General features: G+C 39.4%; 1 protein-coding gene across 11 annotated transcripts in view; it reads right to left on the bottom strand.

The window, feature by feature from the left end:
• Positions 1-292: 292 nt before the first annotated feature.
• The window catches only part of TNRC6B (trinucleotide repeat containing 6B), a 79157-nt gene continuing 56489 nt past the window's right edge, over positions 293-22960 (bottom strand). For 3 of the 11 annotated variants that reach the window (XM_014963868.1, XM_014963867.1, XM_014963873.1), the window contains 15 exons: positions 20323-20471; positions 18986-19156; positions 16275-16400; positions 15090-15221; positions 14462-14557; positions 14063-14237; positions 13539-13673; positions 13159-13335; positions 10865-10948; positions 8325-8471; positions 7972-8067; positions 5820-6089; positions 5281-5351; positions 3289-3428; positions 293-2347 (listed from right to left, as the gene is read on the bottom strand). In XM_014963868.1, the coding sequence (XP_014819354.1) occupies positions 1957-2347; positions 3289-3428; positions 5281-5351; positions 5820-6089; positions 7972-8067; positions 8325-8471; positions 10865-10948; positions 13159-13335; positions 13539-13673; positions 14063-14237; positions 14462-14557; positions 15090-15221; positions 16275-16400; positions 18986-19156; positions 20323-20471 (2360 nt within the window). In that variant the 3' untranslated portion in view covers positions 293-1956. The remainder of the gene's footprint in view (positions 2348-3288; positions 3429-5280; positions 5352-5819; positions 6090-7971; positions 8068-8324; positions 8472-10864; positions 10949-13158; positions 13336-13538; positions 13674-14062; positions 14238-14461; positions 14558-15089; positions 15222-16274; positions 16401-18985; positions 19157-20322; positions 20472-22960) is intronic. The other 8 variants (XM_014963877.1, XM_014963878.1, XM_014963869.1 and 5 more) reach the window with 7 other exon arrangements.

Here is a 22960-nt window from a genome sequence, read left to right as displayed (position 1 = left end):
TGGCCCTACCCCCCCCCCCCCCCCCAGCCCAAAAGACTTCCCGCTTTACGTGAAGGGATGTTCCTTCAAGTCTGCTACAACGCTTTTCACAACAACAGGTCTTCAAAGTTTTGTTCCCAGCGCACACATGCACGCACACACTGGCTATCACTGTAGATTATAGGTCACCCCTATCCTGCCCAGAGTACTACTACACTGATGCTAAAAAAAACCCCAAACCTTTCCTTAAATACAGAAATTAAAAAGCAACAGTACAGAAAAAGTAAAAACAAAACAAAAAAAAACAAAACAAAAAGGTGCAATACTTTTTAAAAAAAGTCTTTGCTAGTTACATACCTCCCTAAGCAAAACCACGTACACAGGAAAAAACACAACACAGAGAAACAAAAGGAAACATCTGAAGTACACACTGGTTTAAGAACATTCATAAGTAAACGTTTCTGTCAGTGATGGTCTGGCGCTGTAATACACCAAGGCCTGGCACAGGTAACGCTCACCATGAAGGACGCAGAAAGGAGTCAGCTGCATGTGCTTTCAGGAGATGAGGCAGGCTGGCCAGCGGTTTTTGCTGACACGACTTAGTTTTTGTCAGTTTTAATGCAAGCAGTTTATCAATTAAAGGGCTAATTTGGTTGGGCTGGACTTTCAAGCTTTTGACGGATTCTTCAAGAATGAATATGGGTGCCTATTTATAAGTTTGGGGCAGAAAATAAACACTTTTTTGTTTTTAAAAGTACTGAAGCTTGTGAGAGACTGAATAAAGAACATTTGTCTTATCCGCACAAAAAATGGCAATGTCTTCTTTTCCCCTAGTTGGAAGAAAAAAATGGCTTGCATTATATAACAAACATTCTAGGGTTCACTCAGTACAAAAACCCCACATGCAGACATAAATAAATAAATACACTGCTACTCAAAAGACAACATCAGCTCCCCTCTCACCAAATCCTTTGGATATGGCAGTGTTCTGCTCTACCACAGGGTTAGAACAAGGGCTAGGAAGCAACTACCCACTCAATATGATCTGCAGACTTGAGATAGCACCCTGCTAAAATGAATTTAAAAAGACCTACTGACAAATTTTAATCCAGCCCAACTGGATTCTGCTTCAGCCACAGGGACTCCACCATGCCTGTCTCGTTTTCAGAATCAAGACACGCAGATGGCCAGCCAGCCCGTAGACCATCAGCAATGCAGCGTTTCAAGATTATATATAGAGAGAAAAAAATGCACACACACGAACATGTGCACACACTCACACAGAAACAAGCACACGTGGGCAGTTACATGTGCCAGAACACACTGGTACTTATCAACCAGCCAATCACAAAGTGTTGGTTTTTTTGTTGTTTTTTTTTTCTGTTTTGTTTTTTTGTGGGTTTTTAAGGTTTTTTAAATTTTTTTTTTGTTTTTTTTTTCTTTTTTCTTTTAAAGTGAGGCTCCGTCAAGTCTTCCCCTCCCTCCCACCCCTTTTATCTTTTGAACCCCTCCCCTACCCCAACCCAACATGGTAGACCTAAGGACGGAAACACACCCAGTGCAAACAAAGTTAAAAAGCTATTTTTTCAGTATATATGTTTCTTAGCAACAACTTCCGTATAACATGAAAAAGTGAAAAACTAGAAACTAATTTTTTTAATTTTTTGTGTTTAAATTTAAATGGTATGTGTACTTGCTTCACATTGTCTTTCTAAGTTGGCGTTCATGATTCAAGTATTTCAAGAGTGATATGTTCTCTTTTTGGATTCGTATTCCAAACGAAAAAACTGAAGTTATATAAGGGAGGCAACTATGTGCTCAGACAGTCTGTCAATGACCCACCTTTTTTTTTCTCTCTCCGTTTTCTTTTTTCCTTTTATAAATGTATTTATTGCAAGTTGAAAAAAACGAAAAGGTCAAGTTAGTGCTGCTGCTGTTCCAAAAAAGGTCACGAGGTCAGAGTTGAAAGTTCTAAGTTCAGATTGAATCCGACCCTCCTCCCAGAAGGTCTCCAGGTAGTAAGGGAGCAGGGCTGCCCATTCTGTGTGGATCCTCTACGCTTGGGACCCCCCACAAGCTTGAAGAATAGTTTGGGGGCCCCCACAACGAAGCGCCAGTGAGATCACCCCCACTGCTGCCACCGCCGCCACCACTGCTCCACTGCCCAAGCCCTGTTGACCCACCAAAGAGATTCAAAGCAGGTCCAACTGGATCTGTCTGGTTCTGTCCTGTCTCCAGGGATTGCCAGCCTGCTGTGGGTGCACTGGGGGTTGCTGCAGGTGTAGGGGGCTGAGCTTGTGCCAGAAAGCGACTAACCTCTTCATCTGTGGCAAACTCAGCCAGGATGGTAGTGTTTCCCAACACACACCTAGAAGACAAGACACATGGAAGAAAAAAAATTAATAATTGGAGCCAGAAGGGAAAGGCAAGGGATTCAGAAGGCATGGCAACACCACTATTAGGTGCCCAAACCAAAGGAGGTATTCAGCTTGCCACAATGGAGCGAGCACAGAAAACTTTAGCTGTTCTTGACAGTGAAACTGACTCAAAGCTCTTCCATTTTCTGAGGGAGACCCCCCCAAATAAACCTACTAACCCCCTCTCTGCAATATTCAGTTGTGATACTTGCAACAAAACCTTTCAAAATTTAAACTAAGGTCCTGAACATTAACACCAAGAGCAATAAAAGTGCCTATGCAGTGTAGCTAAAATGGTAAATGCTCACATGCAACCTTTCAAACAGAACAGTGGATGAGCAGGCTAAAAACCTGTGAAATTCAGGGTAAGATTAGTATAGTTCAAAAGTTTTCAGAGTTTAAGGGCTTAGCATAAGCACCCTCCCACATACCCTGAAGATTTTTGTCTCAAAATTTCTCATTTTTAACAACATACCAAGAGCCAGTCAGTTCCAAAAAGCTTAAGAACAGGAAACCTAAGATCTGCAGCTTTTCAAGTAAGCTGTTTCAGGCCTGTCTCAAAACTGCAACAGATTCCCACACATTTGGGTTACGCACGTAAGAATGATTTTCATCAAAAACAATTCACAAGCTTTTATAAAATGTCCAAAATTGTACACTAAGGTACATACTGGTCACACTTCCATCCTATTAGCACCTTCTTAGTTCTCTATGTGCCAGTTTCTGCCAGCAACTAAAGAAGGCATCTTTGTTTCTCCTTTTCCTTTGCCCTCAAAGGAAAGATTCCCTTCCAAACATGATACCTGAAACAAGTTTCCAAAGCATAGCACTGCACAGGCGTTTTGTGTTTGTGACTAATGCGGTACAAAGAAGAGACATGGGGATTGCTTACATGTGCAGTGCAGTCTGGGCCTTGGCCGCCTCCTGTTTGGTGTTATATCGGATAAGGGCGGTGCCCTGGGTCAGGTTCAGATGGAATGTCAGCAGTGGGCCATGCTGCATGCAGATCGTCCTCAAGGTTGACCCATCGATCTGAGGAGGAACAGCCAGGAGAAAACAATTGTTTGTAACCATTTCTCCAAATGAACTTCAATCCTAACTTCGTCTCAGTAATTAAAAGATAAATTAAAAGATAAATGACTCTCAGAAAGAGAAACAGGAGAAAGCAGTGGGAAGTGAGTGAAGGTGACAGGATTTAATTTTCAAACAGAATCAGTATGCCTTGACTGCTTACATTGACTTCGCTTGATGGAATAATCTGACCTATCTTTCCCCCTCACTTGTAGCTTGAGTCCAGTTTTCCCCATCTCATAGAGTTTCTTAGATTGTCACTATCCTTATGTCAGCAGGTTTTCCAGTAATTATACACAACTTGCACTTCTCACCATCTTCAGTCATTAGGACTTGTCCCAAGGGAACTAGAATTTGTTAGTCTCCAGCAGTTTGATTTCAGAATTGAGATCAACAGTATTTAAAAGTTCTTTGCAAAACTGGAAATATCACCTCTACAATGAGAGGTTTTTTTAATTTATTTTAGTGCTTTGTAGTTTATGAAACAGTAACTCAGAGAAACAGTCAGTGATCTTTCTGTGAAACCCAGCAATCTTCACTCCTCCTGAACTAATGTTTTCACAGCAGCTGTTGCCTACATTCCCTCTGCACCAGTAACAGCTTGTTACTCACCTCCAATAACTGCTGTCCTCCAAGGTGTTCTGTACAGATAGATTCCATTCCTGGTATGCCACAGGCAAACATGAATGGGATCCATATGTGCAGATACTTAAGGAAGTGCTACTTTCTTCCTTCCCCCTTCCCCCTCCCCTATTATATAATACAACCTCAATGAGGGAAAAGAAGCTGTGCATGGGCACAAATATGGACAAAGTTAAAACAAGAGAAATTTGAAATTAAGATACTGTCCCTGAATCCATCTTAACCTTTACAATTCCTTCTTCTCTAGTGAACTGACCCACAACGAATAGAGGATTTGTTATGAAAAAGACAATGATAAGATGCTTTTTTCCCTTTTCTATTAACTTAAATGCCTCCAAGATATATTCTTCTTCCATTAAACAATTCCTAAAGCAGTATTAAACTACCTTGCACAAGGGAGACTTAGAACTCTGTCACACCACTGCTGTTTCCTTCACATCAAGGAAAACAGTCTTTTCTATGAAAGGAACACAGTTTGCCATTTTCGGTGATCTGAAGGAGACCTTAAGTTTTTCCTTTCATGTTGATGTTTTCTTAGACCGTAGTAGAAGCATGGTAAATTATCCTGCTGAAGAGGGGACACTGTCTAGATCTCAGGGCGCTGCTGATAATCATATAAATTTTGCTGAAGCCTTGAATACAGGCTAATTGGGATTACTGAAACTGAGAACTCCACAGAATTAATTTTGAATGGAAGTAAGCTCTGAGAACACTTGCAGGAGTAACCTACCAAGACCATTTTTGGCAGTAGTGCTGGAAACATTCTGTGGTTGCACTATGGAAACACCAGAGTGAAAACTGGCAGTTACACCAGGTTTTTACTGACAACATCCCAAGGAACAGTCTCTTGAACAGCAATAAACCATTCCACATTATGGTCATGCAACTTATCCTCACTTCTAAGAAAAATCTTTCTGTTCCAATATTTTTATTTGAAGCTCTAGGTAATGAAAGGTTATGATGGCCATGTAGCAAAAATTGAACATCCTAAAGCTAGCTGAAGAGATTACAATAGAAAAACCAATCAGACTGCAGCCCACTTTAGTAGAAACACGTGTATGCTGACAAATCTAATTTTGTTAGGTTTTATTCAAAGAGAAACAACTGAAGACTACACGAATCCACGTCTTGGTAAAGCAAACGAGATCCCAGAGACAACAACAGAAAATACCTGTGGAGTGAGATTGTGAAGAACCAGCCAGTAGCTAGGACGAACTGAGCCACCATCACTCCAAGTAGATGCTGCAGATCAGAAGACAGAGCAATCAAGACAGATTTGTTAGAAAGAAAACCATTTTTCTTTTCACTTCGGTCTTTCAATCTCAGACAAATTCAGCATTATCAGCCCTGCTAACACAGAAAAGTCTAATCTTCAATCCTGAAAATGAAAATACATGTCTCCTGGCATTTCATATGAAGATTCAACTTTTCGCTAGACTTCATGTTTGAGGAGTTTCCCACCCACAGAAAGCATCCAGTCTTGAAAGGCCCCCTGTAGTAGGTATTCCCTCCTGGCAGCTTCCAGCCCTTTTCACGTATCCCCTGCAGCAGGACCTGGGATTCTAGCCCCCCATCCCCTCCCACTCTCCCAAACCAATTACTGACAGTAAATTTCCACTTCAAGAAGGAACTCTTTTTTTTTTTTTTTTTTCCTTTTACCAGACAACTGCAACTTTCTTTCATCCAAACCATTAGTGCTGTAAAACGTACACTCCTCAGGTCTGATCAATGGTGCTATCAGTTGATTCTTCTCACCAGAGGCAAGCCTTGAGTCCTGTGCCCCCCAGCCCCTGACCGATCGGGATGCTGTGCTGTTCCATGGAGATGATGGTTTGGGGTTGGTCAGGCCAGGAGGCGGGCGGGGCAGCCCTGTAGTGTTCCTTGAGGAAATATGGTTTTTCCACATCTTGTTGGAGAGATGAGTGGGATTGTGTCCTATGGGATCTGGGGACCATGTTGATTTGTAATCACTGAATTTTGCTAGAAGATTAAATAAAGCGTACGTATTAGAGAAATGTATGAGATTCAGTCAGCCTTTAACTACGCTATCACTGTAAACCCTTTGAGGGCATTTATATCGGACACAAGCACAAAACAGAAAACCATGCAACAGTTAATTTACCACACCAAAAAAACCCATGCTACATGTTAAGTTCATCTTAAACCAGTTTTCCTTAAGGCGGCAGACCACAAATTCACCCACATCTTCTGACAGCAAGGGACATTTATCTAACTGAAAGTCAAAATTGCTGGAGTAGTTTATTTTTCCTTTGTTCTGTAATGAGAACCAGTGAACACAGACAGGGCAATCTGGGGGAAAAGGCTCTCGTCTCATCAATTACCTTAATCATGGACTGTCTTAATCAAAACTTGTGAGTGCAAATGTATGTATTAAGCTCTACTCAAGTAGTAGTAAGTTACTTATTTGAACAAAGTGTAAAAATCCAGGTTTACAATATGCTAGGGTGTCACAAAACAATACATTTGGGAATCAAGACCATAAAGCTTTCAGAAAGTAAAAGTGTGCTTCATTTTACAGTTGGATCAGTATATTTCCATGACACAGTAACTGTCCATAGCAAGCACGTTTCAAGCACTAACCTATGAGAGTGCTTAAAAAACTGCTTTCACTAGACTGTTTTACAGGTATGTGAATTCTAAATCCTTTATTCAGATGACCCATTTTCTGGCTGTAAAATGCTGGTGTGTAGTTTAACAAGATGAGCAGAAGATGTACGTGTGCCAGGCAGCGGTCTAGTCTCTTCAATTCAACTATGGCTTCAATCATTTTTTTATCTCTTGGGTCTTTCTTACGCACTAGACAAAAATTAAGCACAGCTAAGAAGCTGATACATGCCATTCCTTTCCCCAGACCATGAAAAAGAAATCTTTTATGTCATTAGAACACTGCATATACAGATATTCCTTCAAACTGAAGTCACCCCACAAGCTGGCAGAAGGAACACCGTTTTTCTCAAGGGCTAAATAGGATTTTCAACACACTTTGTGAAGGTGCTGAGATAACATATGAACACAGCTTTTATTCAGTAAGATGCAAACCCCATAACGTTTGGGCCAGATGCAGCTCTCAGCTATGTTTGTCACTTCTGCTATGTACATGCAATTGTTCAGTTTTATGTAGTTGACAAGACAATGATGTCTCAAGAGAAAACTGGCATTTGTAAGAAGTTCAAAATCCAAATGGTTTGTCTGGAGCAAATATTTCCAGCTTCCTACTCAGAAGTGTGTGCAGAGACCATTTTTCACAAGAAAGCTTTGGAGACCTTCTTACCAAGGATCTGAGGCAGGTATCTAAATTACTATTTACAGGTGAACCATTAAAAGCCAGAGGACTAAAAACTCTCTCTCTCATGGTTTCAGGAAATGATGAGTGCTGTAAAACGCGAGTCAAAAGTGTTCCCTTCACAGCACTCCAGTATTCTAAAGTTAAAATCACTCACCTTATTACTCTACTTCCTTAACTCATGCATACAGGAGCAGGTTAGTTTAAAAAATCATGACAGTCCCCCAACTCCTTACACATCTCAAGAGATTGTGCATGTGGGTTGTTGTTTGGTTGGATTTTTTTTCTTCCCTTTTGCATCTGCTGCTCACTGCTACCCTATTCTATAACTTGCAGAACTAAGAATTTTGTACCAGGGGTGCGAGGAAGGGCAGAGGATCTCAGTCTATTTTTTAAAGCAACCACAACAGAGTATTTTATCATCAGCTGCTCAAATCTTGATTTCCAAGCTTCCTCAAACATTACTAAAAGGCTAAATATTCAAAGTGGAGCAAGCACAAGGAACTAAGGGAGTAAGTGGAAAATGCTTTGTCCAAGTAAGTTTTGGAGCCTGCATACCTGAAGTGCTATGAACGTTGGTGAAGGAATTGTCAGAGGCACTGTAGGGCCAGGCACCAGGTGAAGGCAGCGAGGTGTTGAGGGAAGAATTAGACCCTATCAAAGGAAAAAGGAGAGAGAAAGAGGAGTAGGCCAACTGCACACGGTCTCTATGATACTGTTAAACCTCAAGAGAGCCACGATTTGTACCAATGCCAAGCTTTCATGTGATATACAGCCACGGTGCAAAGGCACACAGGCTTCCTTCTTAGTCAAATACAATAGACTGTTACTCTGTTACAACAGAAACATCAGAATATTCTCAAATATCAGAACAATTTAAATAATCACACACCAGCTGTTCACTGTTTTACCTGTGGTGTTGTCCCGCAGAAGTTGGTGGTCAGTATCTACAATGGGAGATGTGGCTGTCCCCCCCAGCACACTTCCAGGGGTCACATAGGGGTCAGATTCAGGGTCAATGTTTTGTATACCTTTCCATGGCACTCCTGGTTGGAACTCTGGGACAGGAAGGAAAAAGGAATTAGTTGCAAACATAGAAATGCTATTTACTGGAAGTAACAGTTGAAAATATTCAGGAGGGTAAGTAATTGTCTTCTACACTGTTCCTCAGAAAAATCAGACTTTTCTGAATTAAAAACTGTTTCATGTTCTTTTTTCAACATTCCACGGCACTATCTCTAATGTCTGTACACAAGTCTATGCTACACAAAAAGTGATGCAAGTGCATACAATTTCTTTTGATTATTCCTGTTTTACTACATTCAGATAAGACTTCACTAGTTTCACTCTTCCTTAATACATTATGTATGTTTTAAGATATATAAGATTAGACTATAGAAGATTAGATTCTGCACACATAGTGTATGTGCAGAAGCCTTTCTCAAGGAAAAGCTACCTACCTTAAGAGTTTGTAAACATTTTTGACACTTTACACCTAGGTACCCACACACTTTATACATTACCCATCAATACTGAGTAATGCTAAGGTGAGATGCCTCGTGGTGAAAGCAATGTATGTACTCATTGATGTTCTTCATGCTTCACAATGAGATGGAATATACTTATCATGCTTTATCTTCAACTATAGTTCCAAGTGTGCCAGTTTTTTAAGACAAGAGGATGAGTCATATTAAGTATGAACATACAAAAACTCCAATTACTGCAAAGAAAGATCAGTAACTTCCTTCCCTGAGCAGATGTTCAATGAATGAAGTGCTGTGGTCAATTCTGGAAGCAGTGATAAGAAAGTAAAACTGCCAAACACAAAAACAAGTAAAGAAGCTTCAGATACTATGCGACAATTTGGGTAAGCGTGAAAAGAGTGTCAAGGTGGCAGATTCAAGTCCAGCATATGGAATGACACCTTTATTCCCAACCTGAAGTTTTGAAATAATTAGAGACAGAATATTTGAATGTAATTAAAAGTGGGATCCAAGATGTGCTCTCTGGAATGAAACCTTTTAGGGTGACTCTAGCATGGAAGTGTTCATTTCAGTCACCTTTGTAATGAAGAAGCATAGACAAAACAATGACTTTCACAGACAAATACAGAAGAAAAGGTGATACTACTGGTTCAAACAATCGGTACAGCAAGGGCAATATTAGATTGTGACAATGCACTGGCAGGAGAATCGCAGAGCAGACATAAGAAATGTTCCACTGGGTCAGAACTGTGGTTCATCTAGCCCACTAATCTGCCAAGAGCTGTAGAAGAGACAGCATTTAGGGACAGAACACAAACCTGGCCACTATCTGTAGGCTGCAGCCCTCACACTCTCCCAGCATCCAGAATCCTTCTACCTAGGATGTCAGAAACACCCTCTATCTGGCTAGCACTTGCTTGTGAAACTGTTTTTCCAGCAGTTTATCCAATCACTGTTTCAACTGGCTAGTACCATCTGAAGCTCTAAAAGTAACACATTCCAAAAGTTCATCACTCCTGATGGAAACAAAAAAAGAAGGTCTCATCTATTTAAAATTTATATGCCCTTACGTCCAGCATTTGCACCATGGTTCTATTGTGGCAGGATGCACAGAATTAAAATTCTGCATTTATCTTGTTCACTGTCATCATGATTTTGTAAGCCTCAGTCACATCTCTCAATCTTTAGTAACTCAAGAAAATAATCTAAGACACCAGGTATCAACATTTCTAACAGTATTAACAGTATGAGCAATCATCAAGGAAGGAATCTGCTCAGCTACTGCCAAAATACTGCAATCCTCTGACAAGTAGAACCACTCTAAGCTTAAGGAACAAGCAATGCAGCTCTTGGGTCTAGTGAAAAGATCTTCTCTGTTCAGATATGAAGAAGCAATGAACACAGGTTAGGACTTGGAAATCACAACTTGTTTGAAAAAAAAAAAAAGAATGGAAAGGGTAAGTCCAAGTCTTGCCTTTGTAAAGATTTCTGATAACTGGTGAGACTGAAAATTAAGTGCATCATAAGCTCTCATCAAAAAGTTAAGGAATATTCAAACAAGGCTCCAAAGATCAGGTATATAAATACATTCAGTCATCAATGCAAGCCTGGCCTGAAGAAAAGTTTTCCTTGAACTTCAGCATATTGAAAAATTGCCAAACTATCCTTTGGGATTGACAGTTATTTTCATGCACATTCACCAACTACAGACATGCTCTTTTATTTCTAGATAGTCACGAAAACATGAAGTGCATTTCTCCACTGATATTTCAAAGGTCCTCCCAAAAAGTTCACACATAAGATTATTAGGAAAACCATGACAGACACATCCAGGCCAGTTTATTTAGAGTATATGACTGAACTTCTATTGAATGGGAAATTACAGTCTAGAATTACGTAGGTATGCAAGTCTGTGTGACATAACCAAAAGACATAGTTCTCACCAATGCAGCAAAACTTGCTCTCACCTCCAGCTGTGATATCAGTTTGATTGGGCATCACTTCATTTATCTTTGTGCTGAACAATACTGCTCTCTTGAACGGCAAAATTTCTGCAGCAGATGGCATTTAGGAGGAAAACGCGAAAGGTGTAGTCAGGGTGAGTGCTGAGTGACCACTGTATTCATTCAAAGGAAAAATGCACCCATTTCAAGAGGTTTTCTCTTGTAAACTCATTTTCGTTAACAACTTATTTTCCAAGACTAGGAAGAAAAATTTTATCTCCAAGGCAGGAAGTGACAGTGGGCCTCATCTACAAGCTTGCAGAGAAAAAAGATCCACAGTGTAAAATCATTTTGGGTCTTTATTCTTCATCAGGGGTGTTGATAAAGTGGATCATGATTTCAGCGAAATTTTCCTTCTCAAGGAAATCAGTAAGCTAGAGAGGACATGAGACAGCTTAAGTGGCTGATGGTTACGGGGCAACAGCACTTGTCCCAGTAGTCTATTGACCTCATAAGAGAGGGCTAGTAATACAGCAATTAACTGCATAAAAGCCATGTGCCAGAAACCATGTTACATGACATGTGGAATCACAGTCATGGGCTACTCATTTACACAAGAAATTAGGGATGGTAGTGATGATCCCAGTGACAGTTCATGTTCAGGATTTGTGAACTCCACCTCTCCTTTCACAGTGGTGAGGTAGTCAGCAATAGCAAAAATTTTACTTATCGTTGACAGTGGGACTGCAGATATCACTAAGGAAGCTCTATGATGTCAATGAGGGTCAAAGAGTAGCTATTCAGCTTTTCACTTCTGTAATAGCCTTCTGGTACCAAGAATCTTTGCCTGCTCCAAAACCTGGAAACATGGCAGAGCTGATCCTCACATCCCTCTCCTAACGTTTTAAGTAGTACTGTGTTTCTCAGTATTATATAGGGAAACGCTGACTAAAGAAACAAGTTCCCCAACAATGCGTCTATGAGAGAGGTCCTGAAAAAAAATACACTTTGGGGGCATTATGAATAGTAACTCCACCTCGCAAAACTCAGTACTTAACAACCAGGTTGACAGAAATGTAATGCAAATACATCTCCACAGAGAGCAGTCAGCAGCATGCAATGTCGTAGGTGTGCAGACGTTCTTGAGATAAGTAATTCTTTAACTCTGTCAGCTCATCAGAACATATTTTCTTGCCAGTTAAGACACCGAGAGATTCCCAGAGAAAAAGTTTTAACTACTTTTTGTAGGTTTCCTGCAGTTGTATCTGTCACACAGATTCCTAGGCTTTCTGATGCAAGGTCTGTGCTACTGGTTTTCCCAAGAGATGTACCTGCACCTTTACTTTTTAGTGCTTGAGGACATACACAGCAGAAGATTTGCAGTTAGGAACGTTTTCCTGGAATGTCCGTCTTTCAGGTAGAGAAAAACCACAGCATCCACTATTTGCTGAGCAGCACTGGTGATTAATCTGTACAACTTCAAGGACACCATTTTGTGTTTAATGAATGATTTATATAGAAAGTTACGTGTGTGTTCAAATACGTATGTGTTTTTCCTAGATACTTGAGTTTTCTAGCACAAAGATAAAATTCTGCCAGTGAAACCCTAGAAGACTTAAAGAATGTGCTACTGCCTGTAATCCAAAAAGCAAGAAACTTGTACTTAGCCCACAAGATTGCTGAGCAGTACTGAAACACAGCAACACTCTTCTATCCTTTATACCACATGATCAAAGGTGAACCACAACAGTGTAGCACACACCTTTACTGCTGGCAAAAGAAACCTTGTGGTCCGCAACGGATCGTATTTGTAAACAATTGCCAGAAGAAAAGTTCATGGCACATAAAATACAACAGGTCAAGACAAGAAAATCCTGTTACCACTATTGCAACAAACAAGCTTTCACATCTTTTCCTTTCTGATTCCATGCCACCAATCAGAATGTTTACACCCCATGTCAGCCTAACACCACAAAATAAGGAATCAATACAAGAGGAGGGAGCTGGTATTGTATATTTTATGAACAAGCGTTCTCATGAAAATTTCTGTAAGTGTGAAGTCACCAAACTACAGAAGATAAGAGTTCACCCAACAAAATCCAAATACTACTCAGGCAATCCAGCAGTTCATATTTAGCCCAGCAATTTTTTACTGGAAATTTAACATTTATGTTCTAATTTAATGGGGAAGAAGTTTAAAAAATGAGATAGGCCAAGCAAATATTTTCCTTGCAGTGGTTATTTGAAAAGCATAATAAGGAAAAGTCCTAGCACATCTATTCTAAAGCTAGGACATAACCCCTGTCCCCATGTAATACCTGGAGGCCAGCTGGCGTTGCTGGATTTGCTTCCAATCTTGTTCGTTGGTGGAGATTTGGCAGGTAACCAACTATCACCAGCAGGGCCTGCATGGCCACCTAGTGGGTCGCCCTGAATTATGTCAAACTGGTTGTAGGGCGATCCTCCACGAGCCTTTCCAGGGGGCACTATTGCACCTGAAGCATTAAAAAGATACATTTACATTCAGGAAAGGTTAGGATCTTTTTGAGTATGGTATACTAAAACAAAAAAATATTTAAGATGCATACTGGTGAGGTGAGACATTCACTAACTTGAAGCATAACCTCATCTGACGTATTTCACCTCTGGCAAGATGATACTGTAAAGGTATTTCCAGAATAGCCAGTCCCCTTCTCACCATTTTTGTGCATATTGGCATCTTGTGAAGCCACAGAGGGCAGCCCTTCCATCATAGTCCACTGCTTAAAGCGGGATTCTGTTCCAGCCTCTTTCCCTCCCACCATGCCATAATCCATGCTACTTGAGCCAAAGCCTGTGAAACAAACAAAGAGAACTCCATTGTCATTTGCTCTTTTTGGTTTAAATATCTTAAAACAGGGAGTCATTGTGATCATAAGAAAGGTAATAAAAAAGAAAATCCACAGTAGGAATGAAACGTTCAAGCAGCAACTTTCAAATAAGCTTGTTAGGTCAGTATGCACTAAGATACGCTTTGTTAGTAGGTCCATCTTCTTTCCATGTAATGAAAAAATTTGATCAAAAGTTGAAAAATTTTATCAAGAGTTGACACTTGTAACCTTTGCTCTAGAGCTTATAAATAAATTACTTATTTCTGGACCAAGACATAACTGGTAACACAATTACCACATTTATATAGTAGCTATAGGCAGTGCACTAAATCTTTTTCTACAGAGCACTTACCTGAACCGTATCCAGGTATTTGCCCTTTGGTCTGTAAATCTGAGAGACCCACATTCAAAGGATTGGGTACCATGCTGTCTAAATGTGGCTTAGGCCCAACAGGGTGGGATGGTGAATGCTTCATGCCAGGCTGCCTCTGCTGCTGCTGCTGGAGGGCACTCACCATACGAGCAATCTGCAAATGAAAGAAAAAAATGAGAATGATATATCCTCTACTGTACCACAGAATTCCAGAAAACATGAAGAAACAGCGACTTGTAAGAGATCCAAAGGGCCCTGCTCTCTGGAAAGTGCAATCTGAAGAGAGCAGGTGACATTTACTAAAGCCAGCACCGTCTGCAGATTGCATTTTCACAGCACACTTTATACTTCATATGATTGACAAAAACAGTGCCACACCTGTTGCTCCTGCTGTTGTCGCACAGCTTGAGATAACTTCCTCTGGCTCTGTAACAGCTGCTGCTGCTGCTGCTGCTGAAGGAGGAGCTGACATGCCTACAAGATAAGTGGGGGTGGGAAGAGTGAAAATACAGAGCTCATCAAGTAAAATATAATTGCCAGGAGCTAGGCACTAGGAATTGCTTTGCTCAGAACTTATGTAAACTGTTTCTCATTCAACACACTCAAATAATATCACAATTTTCTTAGAATTAGAAGAATACTATATGTGTTACTTGTTTCTAATTTAACATCATGCAACAGTATTACTAGTACCTGCTTTATTACCATCACTATGACAACAGGTCTGCAGAAAACTTCTTTAAAAATCAACAACTGCTTTCCCTATACAGATACTGCTTAGAATCATTACTAACCCACTGCAACATTCACAAGTATCACACAGGCCCATTTAGTTTATCTGCTGCCCTCTAACAGGGCTGTATTTTCCTTTAAAACAAAGGGGGAATGCTTGTACAAAAATAACACAAGATCAGTACAACAAAACAGAATTGGAACAAACATAAAAAGAAAACTTTCAGCAGACAATTTATAAACAGTCTGTCCTGAAAGATTACAAGCTACTTACTAATTGAAACTGGGGAATCTGTGGAAGCTGGCTCAGCATGGCAATCTGTTGTGGAGAAAGCTGGGGGCCCATATTGAAAAGTCCAGGATTCAAGCCACTGTTGGGAAACTGTTTGAGCATGGAGGCCGAAACCTGCATGGAAACCAGTTACATATCTTCAAGAAATGCACTGCTATGAGAAAAGATGATGAAGCAGAAGTATTTCTATGAAAGAACAGGCACGACACCAATCTTAAAAGGTGTTCCAGGAAAGACATTAGAGATTTCTTAACACATCACATTTAAACATGCACAATCTATGACTTGAGCAGAATGAATACCTCACTTGACTTGACAATATACAGTATTACACGTGCAGATGCAGACACACACACAAAGGTTCCTCCCCCAACCACTTTGTTGCTGGAGAAGGCACTAAATTAAAATGCTTATATATATATATTCAGCTAATCAGTAATCACAGTACTGCATTACCACATTAAAAACGTACTGCTTGACAAGGGAAAAGAAAGGCATTCAGGCAGTCATTGGAGAGAAGAAACAGTGCCTCACAGAAAGAGTTAATCTCTTTGTATGCTGATTAAGCTATAGTAAAAGACAGGAGTAGGTGGAGAAGAATCCCCCCATTTCTCCCTGCATTATTTGAGAGTAACCCAAGTAGAATTCAAGAGAATCTCCAAGAGCCTTCACCAAGTCCAAAGCAAAAGGTAAACTTGTGCATTTGCAGACCCTGAGTTCTTAGAGCTCTGCAGTGTAAATGCAACGTGTAGCCCTTCATTAGGCCTCTCTTTCAGGGGGGCAGGAAGCAGAGGACAAGACTGCTTGAAAAAAATAAAGCTACCTGTCACACTTTTGAAAAACTTTCAGCTTTCACTTTTTTGGTTGTTTTTAAAATACTTTGCAAAAGCCTAAGTAAGACACAGGATTCCTGAATCCGCTTTGAAGTTTAAAAATACTGGTAGCGAGCATTTATGACCAACTGCCTGGAATAAGAAAGAAGGCTAATCCTTCTGCACTGAGTTTTAAGCACTTTCAACTATGAATTCTAAATTTCAATCTTACCTAAGTTTTCGATTCCTTAACATCAAGTCAACACTAGGATAGATGTGTAAGTAACTTCAGTGATGTGCTCTGAAGGCTGTAGCTCTACTTTTTACCAGTAACCAGTTACTATAAATTCCTTACCTGGGGAGAAAGAAATTGGGGAGGCACTTGCGCCCGGATATTGGGGGAAGGATTTAGTGGCTGCACTGGTGTGTGCATGCCCCTCGATTGTGCTGTGCTGTTTCCAAACAAACCATGATTGCCACCCTACAAAATTAAAGAAGTAGTGAGAAGATGAACCTTTCAGGATAATGGATCTCTATGCTATTAACTACTATCAGTAACGAGGCAAGTACTGACTTAAACAGAGTACCCTTAGAATTACTGAGATGTTTGCCATAAATCAGTAATGTTCTACCTGCTGCACTACACTGTCGAGATGCAGGCTTTTTCTCCTCTATGCTGGAGAGTCATGTTTATCCACTTATTTCAAAGCACATACCAAAGCTAATGTTTTATACTTTGCACTTTACATGTTGGGAAATGGAAACTTGGAGTACAAACAACATGCTCAAAAAACCATTCCATTGACTTAAAAGTATGGCAAGACTGTATCAACATGAATTTTGGGCCATCATTTTAGAAAACTGAGGGGCTTTTTCTGAGTAGGTTGTTGAGATATCACTCATAAGCCTACTATGTCTTCTGCAGGCCTTTTACTAACTGAAATTAGAATTCAAAAATTTTTTAAAATATTTTCCTTCTGATGTGAAAATTACAGCACTCTGGATTGAGATGTTTTTAAATTTTTTACCCACTAAATTAAAGAGCAGGAAAATTTTTACTTTGCACTTTACATGTTGGGAAATGGAAACTTGGAGTACAAACAACATGCTCAAAAAACCATTCCATTGACTTAAAAGTATGGCAAGACTGTATCAACATGAATTTTGGGCCATCATTTTAGAAAACTGAGGGGCTTTTTCTGAGTAGGTTGTTGAGATATCACTCATAAGCCTACTATGTCTTCTGCAGGCCTTTTACTAACTGAAATTAGAATTCAAAAATTTTTTAAAATATTTTCCTTCTGATGTGAAAATTACAGCACTCTGGATTGAGATGTTTTTAAATTTTTTACCCACTAAATTAAAGAGCAGGAAAATTTTCAAGTGATAAAAAAATGTTGTTTTTTTTTTCCTCCCAGTGATTTATTTTCTAACACTAGAATACCTGCTGTTTATTTTGAGGTTTTGTTTTTTTTAAATGAGAGGTATTTACTGTTTTATAAGCAACTTTTGTAATAATAAACCCTACTGCACGAAGAAGGCCAAAGAAAATTCATAATTATGTTTTCACTATTTCAGCCTCTGAGCAGATTGTCTTTATTTGTAACATCTTTCAACAAAAGCCACAGGAAACGTTACGGACAGTCTCCTACACTAACAGTTGCATGCTGTTGCTTCTAAAAGCTGAATCCTGTGCTCTGAAAGGTCCTTACATGCCATGATTCTATCCTTTCATTTTCAAGACTCTCAGAACTTCCTATCTTCTGCTGTATAACAGGTTGTCTACAATCCTCAGATACCTGTGGTCCTAAACAGTGTATTTTCCATTCCTCATGGAAAATGTTCCCCCTCTCCATGACAGCACTGCTGTACCCAACCAACTAATTCATCATTCTTCCAAACTGAGATTGTGAAGGCCTTCTCAAAAACCCTTCCTTCCCTTATATACCAGGATTTCATAAGCTTTGCCTCCCTTCTACCATAATACTGTGCATCCTCCACTATTTTGCTAAAAGAGAAGACTCTCATCCTGCTTCTATACTGACAGCATTATGGATTGTCTCATTTACCTGTGTTACATTTCACCTCCTTAATGTATCTTCGCATTCAGAAGCGACTCAAGATGCCATACTAAGGACACAGGAGGATAAACAAAAACCCCCAAGAGATAAAAGAGTTTTTATTCTGGAAAGAACTGAGTGGGGTCAACTACAAATGAAAATTTTTGAAAGGCTTGAAGCTGTAGCTACACAGCCCTCCCTAAAGCTCAACAGAATTCTGCACACTGAATCAAAGAATATCCCTGCAAAATTTGGACTTAATCTGATGTTCAACACTGATCGTGTCACATAGAAACAGAAAGACAACACAAAGAAACACCATCATGTTAGGCATGTGACTACATAAGCTAGTCTAGTTGCAATACTGAGGTTCTATTCTTTCATTTCCTAGTATTCCTGCAACATTTTCTTCCAGCATAACGCAAAACAGAATAGCCAGAAATTCTTCCAAACTGCAGTTAACCGCTTCATTTCTTCCCCACCATTACCGCATCTACAGAACAAAAATATTGCTAATTCAAGAGCTTTCCAAGGCTACTAAATCAACCCTTTCTTTGGGTAGTTGGGACAGGAGAAGGGAAGAGGCACAATGCAAAATGATTGCAAATTTTTAAAGGCACATTTCTACATACAAGGTCTTTGGGTCTGGAAGAATTCAGTGTCAGGGGGAGCTGGGATGGTGTGTGGGGCAAATCAACAGCCTCTAATGGGGTTTTAAAACAGCAATTAACATATAAAGGTTGCCACTAACTTAATGACTTCTGAAAAGCACACCTATCTGCTGCTGCACTGTGATTCAGGAAGTAAGAGGCCAACAAAACCAGATGGAATATATTTTGATGATAGGAACCAAAGCGGATTTATTCTTAATGGCCTAATATAGCTGAAATTTCCATTAACAATATTAATTTATTTAGTAGGAAAACAAATGCAAGCAACCAACTAACCAGGATTAAGCCCAGGTTGCAGCCTTATAACAATGCATCTTATAAGGTGGCCTGCTTACTTGTCTAGCAGCGAAGTTTTGGGGACTGAGCCCTGAGCCGATTGCTCCAAGGCCGACGTTGGATAGTGTGGAACCAGAGGGAGACAGCTTGTAGCTGGGAGAAGGGGAGAAGGGAGAGCAGGGAGCCTCATCCCCAAGGCACCCATCTTGATTGGAGAAAGGCAAAGTCAGCTGAAGCAGCAGTTAGCCAACAGCAGGAGTTGGTTAGTGAAGCAACAGAACGCAAGAGGAGAGAAAGAGGGACGGTGAGTGACTAGGAAGAAGCAAAGTTAATCTGTAATAGCAGTTACAAGGACAAAACTTCTGACTCAAATGATCAATTGACAATTAAGATTTTGGTCCAAAGAAATAATCAATAAATTCCTATTTTGAACTCAAATGAAGTTCTTTTCTGACAGTGGCTATTAGCACTACAGAAACAAACAAACCTTGAATGAATTCCTAATGTTAGCACACACCTACAAACATTATCTCTTATGAACGCATTAGTTCTGTTAGTAGTATTTATAATTAGGCCACCAGAGGGAGTTAACAAAACTGGTTTTTGGCCTGTTATAGCAAAATGGAGGAGTTAAAAAAATTCATTGGCGGTAACACACCTTCAGAATTTTTAAACCAAATTTCTTTTCTATTTTACATGTGATAAACTTAAACTTTATTAAAAAAAAAAGCACCTAAAGCATTGTGAATCTATTGGACGCTCTCCAATTCATAATATGAGGCAATTAATGTTTGATAATAACAGTAAAAGCTTATATTTAAAATAAGCAAGAATATGGAAGAAACGCTACCATAACATACAACAGATGTCACAGAGAAACAGATGTCATACAGAAGCTTACAGTACACGGACATACAGCATAAGGGCTTGTGGAATTTAGAAAGGATGTTTCCAATAAATGACAGACACGAAAGCAGAAAAAATTTGGAAGACTGTGATTACTTATGTCTTCTTAGATCTAAACTGTTTCTTTTACAGTAGATGATTGTATTCAGTAGCCAAAAGGATCATTGTGATGAAACCTGTAATGAATTTCATTGCTACCAGTATTTTACTCTTCCAAAAAGAACAAAGGAATTTCTTTCTGTCCACATTAAGAGCAGTCCGTTCTAGAATAAAAAGCCTCATTCTCCCCAGATAATTTGTCTATGCACATCTGACACCTGTTTTATATACACATTCACTCTACAAACGTTAACTTCCTCACACCTTTAAACTTTAATTATTGAGTTTGCCCCTGGTTACTGAATTTTTAGCACTTCCAGGGGAGCAGGGTAAAAACTGGGACTTTGAACACAGAGACTGATATTAATTTATCTTAAGATATTTCTCTCACCTTCTCAAAATAAGGCCCACTATCTGTGGTTCCCATGTCTTTGGAATTAGGTGGACGGAACCCAGATCGATCCTTTCTCATCATGTCATTAAAATCCCCGAGATTCATGGCTCGTTTATCTACCTCAAACTTCTTATCTGGGAGACCACCTGTGTAGAAAAAAAAAAAGAGGAAAGACGACAAAATTAATACAAATAATCTCTACCATGTTTCATGACAGCAGGTTCACAGCCAAAGAAAGCACCTTTAAGATGAGGGTATAAATTATATCTGTCTTACAATTTAGCATAGCTACAGTTGCTATTAAAAGTGTTGAAAAATTAAAGTAAAACTTTTCATCTTTAAGATTGAACAAGCCAGTTTAGAAAGTTTAATGTGAAGTATTTCTCACCATTTATGTACAGATACAAACATATTCATTTCAACTGCAGCCTAGTTCAACTAATTATATTCATTTATACATAATTCTCAATGCCTTCCAGAATTCACACTGTTACTTATTGGTATTCAGTATCTATAGAGACACCACTATTTAAGTTCTCCATATATTCTAAATAGCCTTTACTGGGTTTGGCATTGAGAAAGAATTTCTCTAACTGCAAAACAATGTACATAATTTGATCCCAACTCTCCTACAGTCATGTGAATTTAACTCTTGAACACCACAGATCATCTGGTAGAGCATAACTTCCAGACAGGCAGCTGATCTCCCTCACCCTGTATGCGTTGATTACCCAACCAGTAACAGAGACACTTTTCAAATATCCCCTACAGTCTCCTGCCGCTGTTAGCAAGTCATCTGATGAAACACAAGGAAGACATATTAATAACAGATGATCAAACTGTAACATACACAGTGAACAAACCATCATCTTTCTCTATAAGCTTCTCATCAGCCAAGTGCTGATGGAAGGAAGTTTTCTACTTTACACACTGAACTGCTGCCAAGGAGCAATTTTATTTTTTTTCCTATTTGGCACCTGTAAGGTACTGGATGCATATTGTTACGCTGAAGTAGATGGAAAACATCTTTGTTTCAAAATATGGTAAACAAGACAGAAGTGAGCTTTACTGGTATTTTTAGTTTTAAATAACTTCATTTAGTAGCAGACATGGCCTTTCCAAGAACTATTAAAAAAAAAAAGTAACCACAATTAATCAAAATCTATGAATCTTCCAAAGGAAGCTGGTGATACATATCTTACCCTACCACTGACAAAACGCTAAGTCTTTGTCAAGCAGAATAGACAGCTAATCACTCCGATACCTTCAAAACACCTCTTCCTCACAAAAAGCTTCTCAAAGCCAGCATCTCTTCTTAATGTCCCATCACAAACTACTAATATTCATAGGCACGTTATTGCCAAGAACCTATGAAATCAACCACTAATTACATGGGGTTTTCTTGCTGGCATAGCTTTCAAAGTTGATCCAGCTTCATCCTTTCAGATGCCTTCAACATCATTTATCACAAAAACACCTGACACATCACTTCATATATCTTGGCTTGTAACTGGAGTTATACTGACCTGGATGAGCTCATCCCTTTCTAACATATCCTAAAAAGCTCGAACTGGCTCTTCAAAAGCAATCCCATAAAACATCATGTACATCTCAATCCTGTCAATGCCTGCACCTAACCCCTAGACATAGTATCAGCAATGCGCTACCAAAAGGCTCCTGGTGCTTTGATTCCAGAGAGGAAGCCCTGTCCGTTAGTTGCTTGAAAAGAAACTGAAAGCAAGATAGAGTTGCATCACTATCTGAAATGAAACTGGGTCAGTGCCAAACACGAGATGACTAAGCCTCAGAAACACCCTTTTGTGTCTCCAGTTATCCTGATGATCCAATCAACTCCTCAAACATCACTGAATGATGCCTTGTAAAATGGCTTGTAAAATAACATGTAGAGCATTAAATAGCACCTTTAAAGCTTCAAGCATAGATATGCATGAGCTGAGGCAGCTGCTTAAACTTCAATATAAACAAGGCCTTGCTAAGAGATATGACAGTATTCATTTATTCCATTCATAGAAAATCCTAATGCAACCTTGAAACCTGCCATGTGAGCCTGTCTTTTGCACTTGCCGACAAAAGCTATAAATAGTGCAGGTGGTTGAAGACTAACTTTACCTTACATAGTACAAGATGACCATTAAAATCTGCAAAGTTTGAATTTTACCCTCTGCAATAGGCAAAAACACTTGTGCATGAATAAATATGAAGTCCCAAATCCTCTGCACATGCAGAAATGTAGAACAGGTTAAAAGTCCAACCAACTTCATAAAAGAAGACACTCCATCAGTTCTCGGATTTTTCCCCACTATTAACAGCTGTGAGAAATACTGTGAAAAATGCAAAATGAAACAAGAGCTTGGAAGATGACATTCACATCCCCCATTAAGTAGGTCTCCCCCACCGCATGCATGTAGCTTAAAAGAAAAAAAAAAAAAAAAAAAATCCATACAAACTACATTACCTAATGTGATCCTGTACTAGGAGGTCGGAGATAGAAAATGCTGTTGAGCAAAGTTACCTAAAATATTTGCAAGCGGGAGACTCAATGTGGTGAAAATACACACATCCAGCAGGGTAAACCAAATGGAAAAAAACACCATTTGAAACAAGTTTTCTGCTT

Source organism: Calidris pugnax, unplaced genomic scaffold (assembly GCF_001431845.1).
Source record: "Calidris pugnax isolate Ruff unplaced genomic scaffold, ASM143184v1 scaffold44, whole genome shotgun sequence".
NCBI classification, from domain to species: Eukaryota; Metazoa; Chordata; class Aves; order Charadriiformes; family Scolopacidae; genus Calidris; species Calidris pugnax.
The sequence above is the reverse complement of the archived record's forward strand: the minus strand, read 5'-3'. Positions and strand labels throughout refer to the sequence as shown.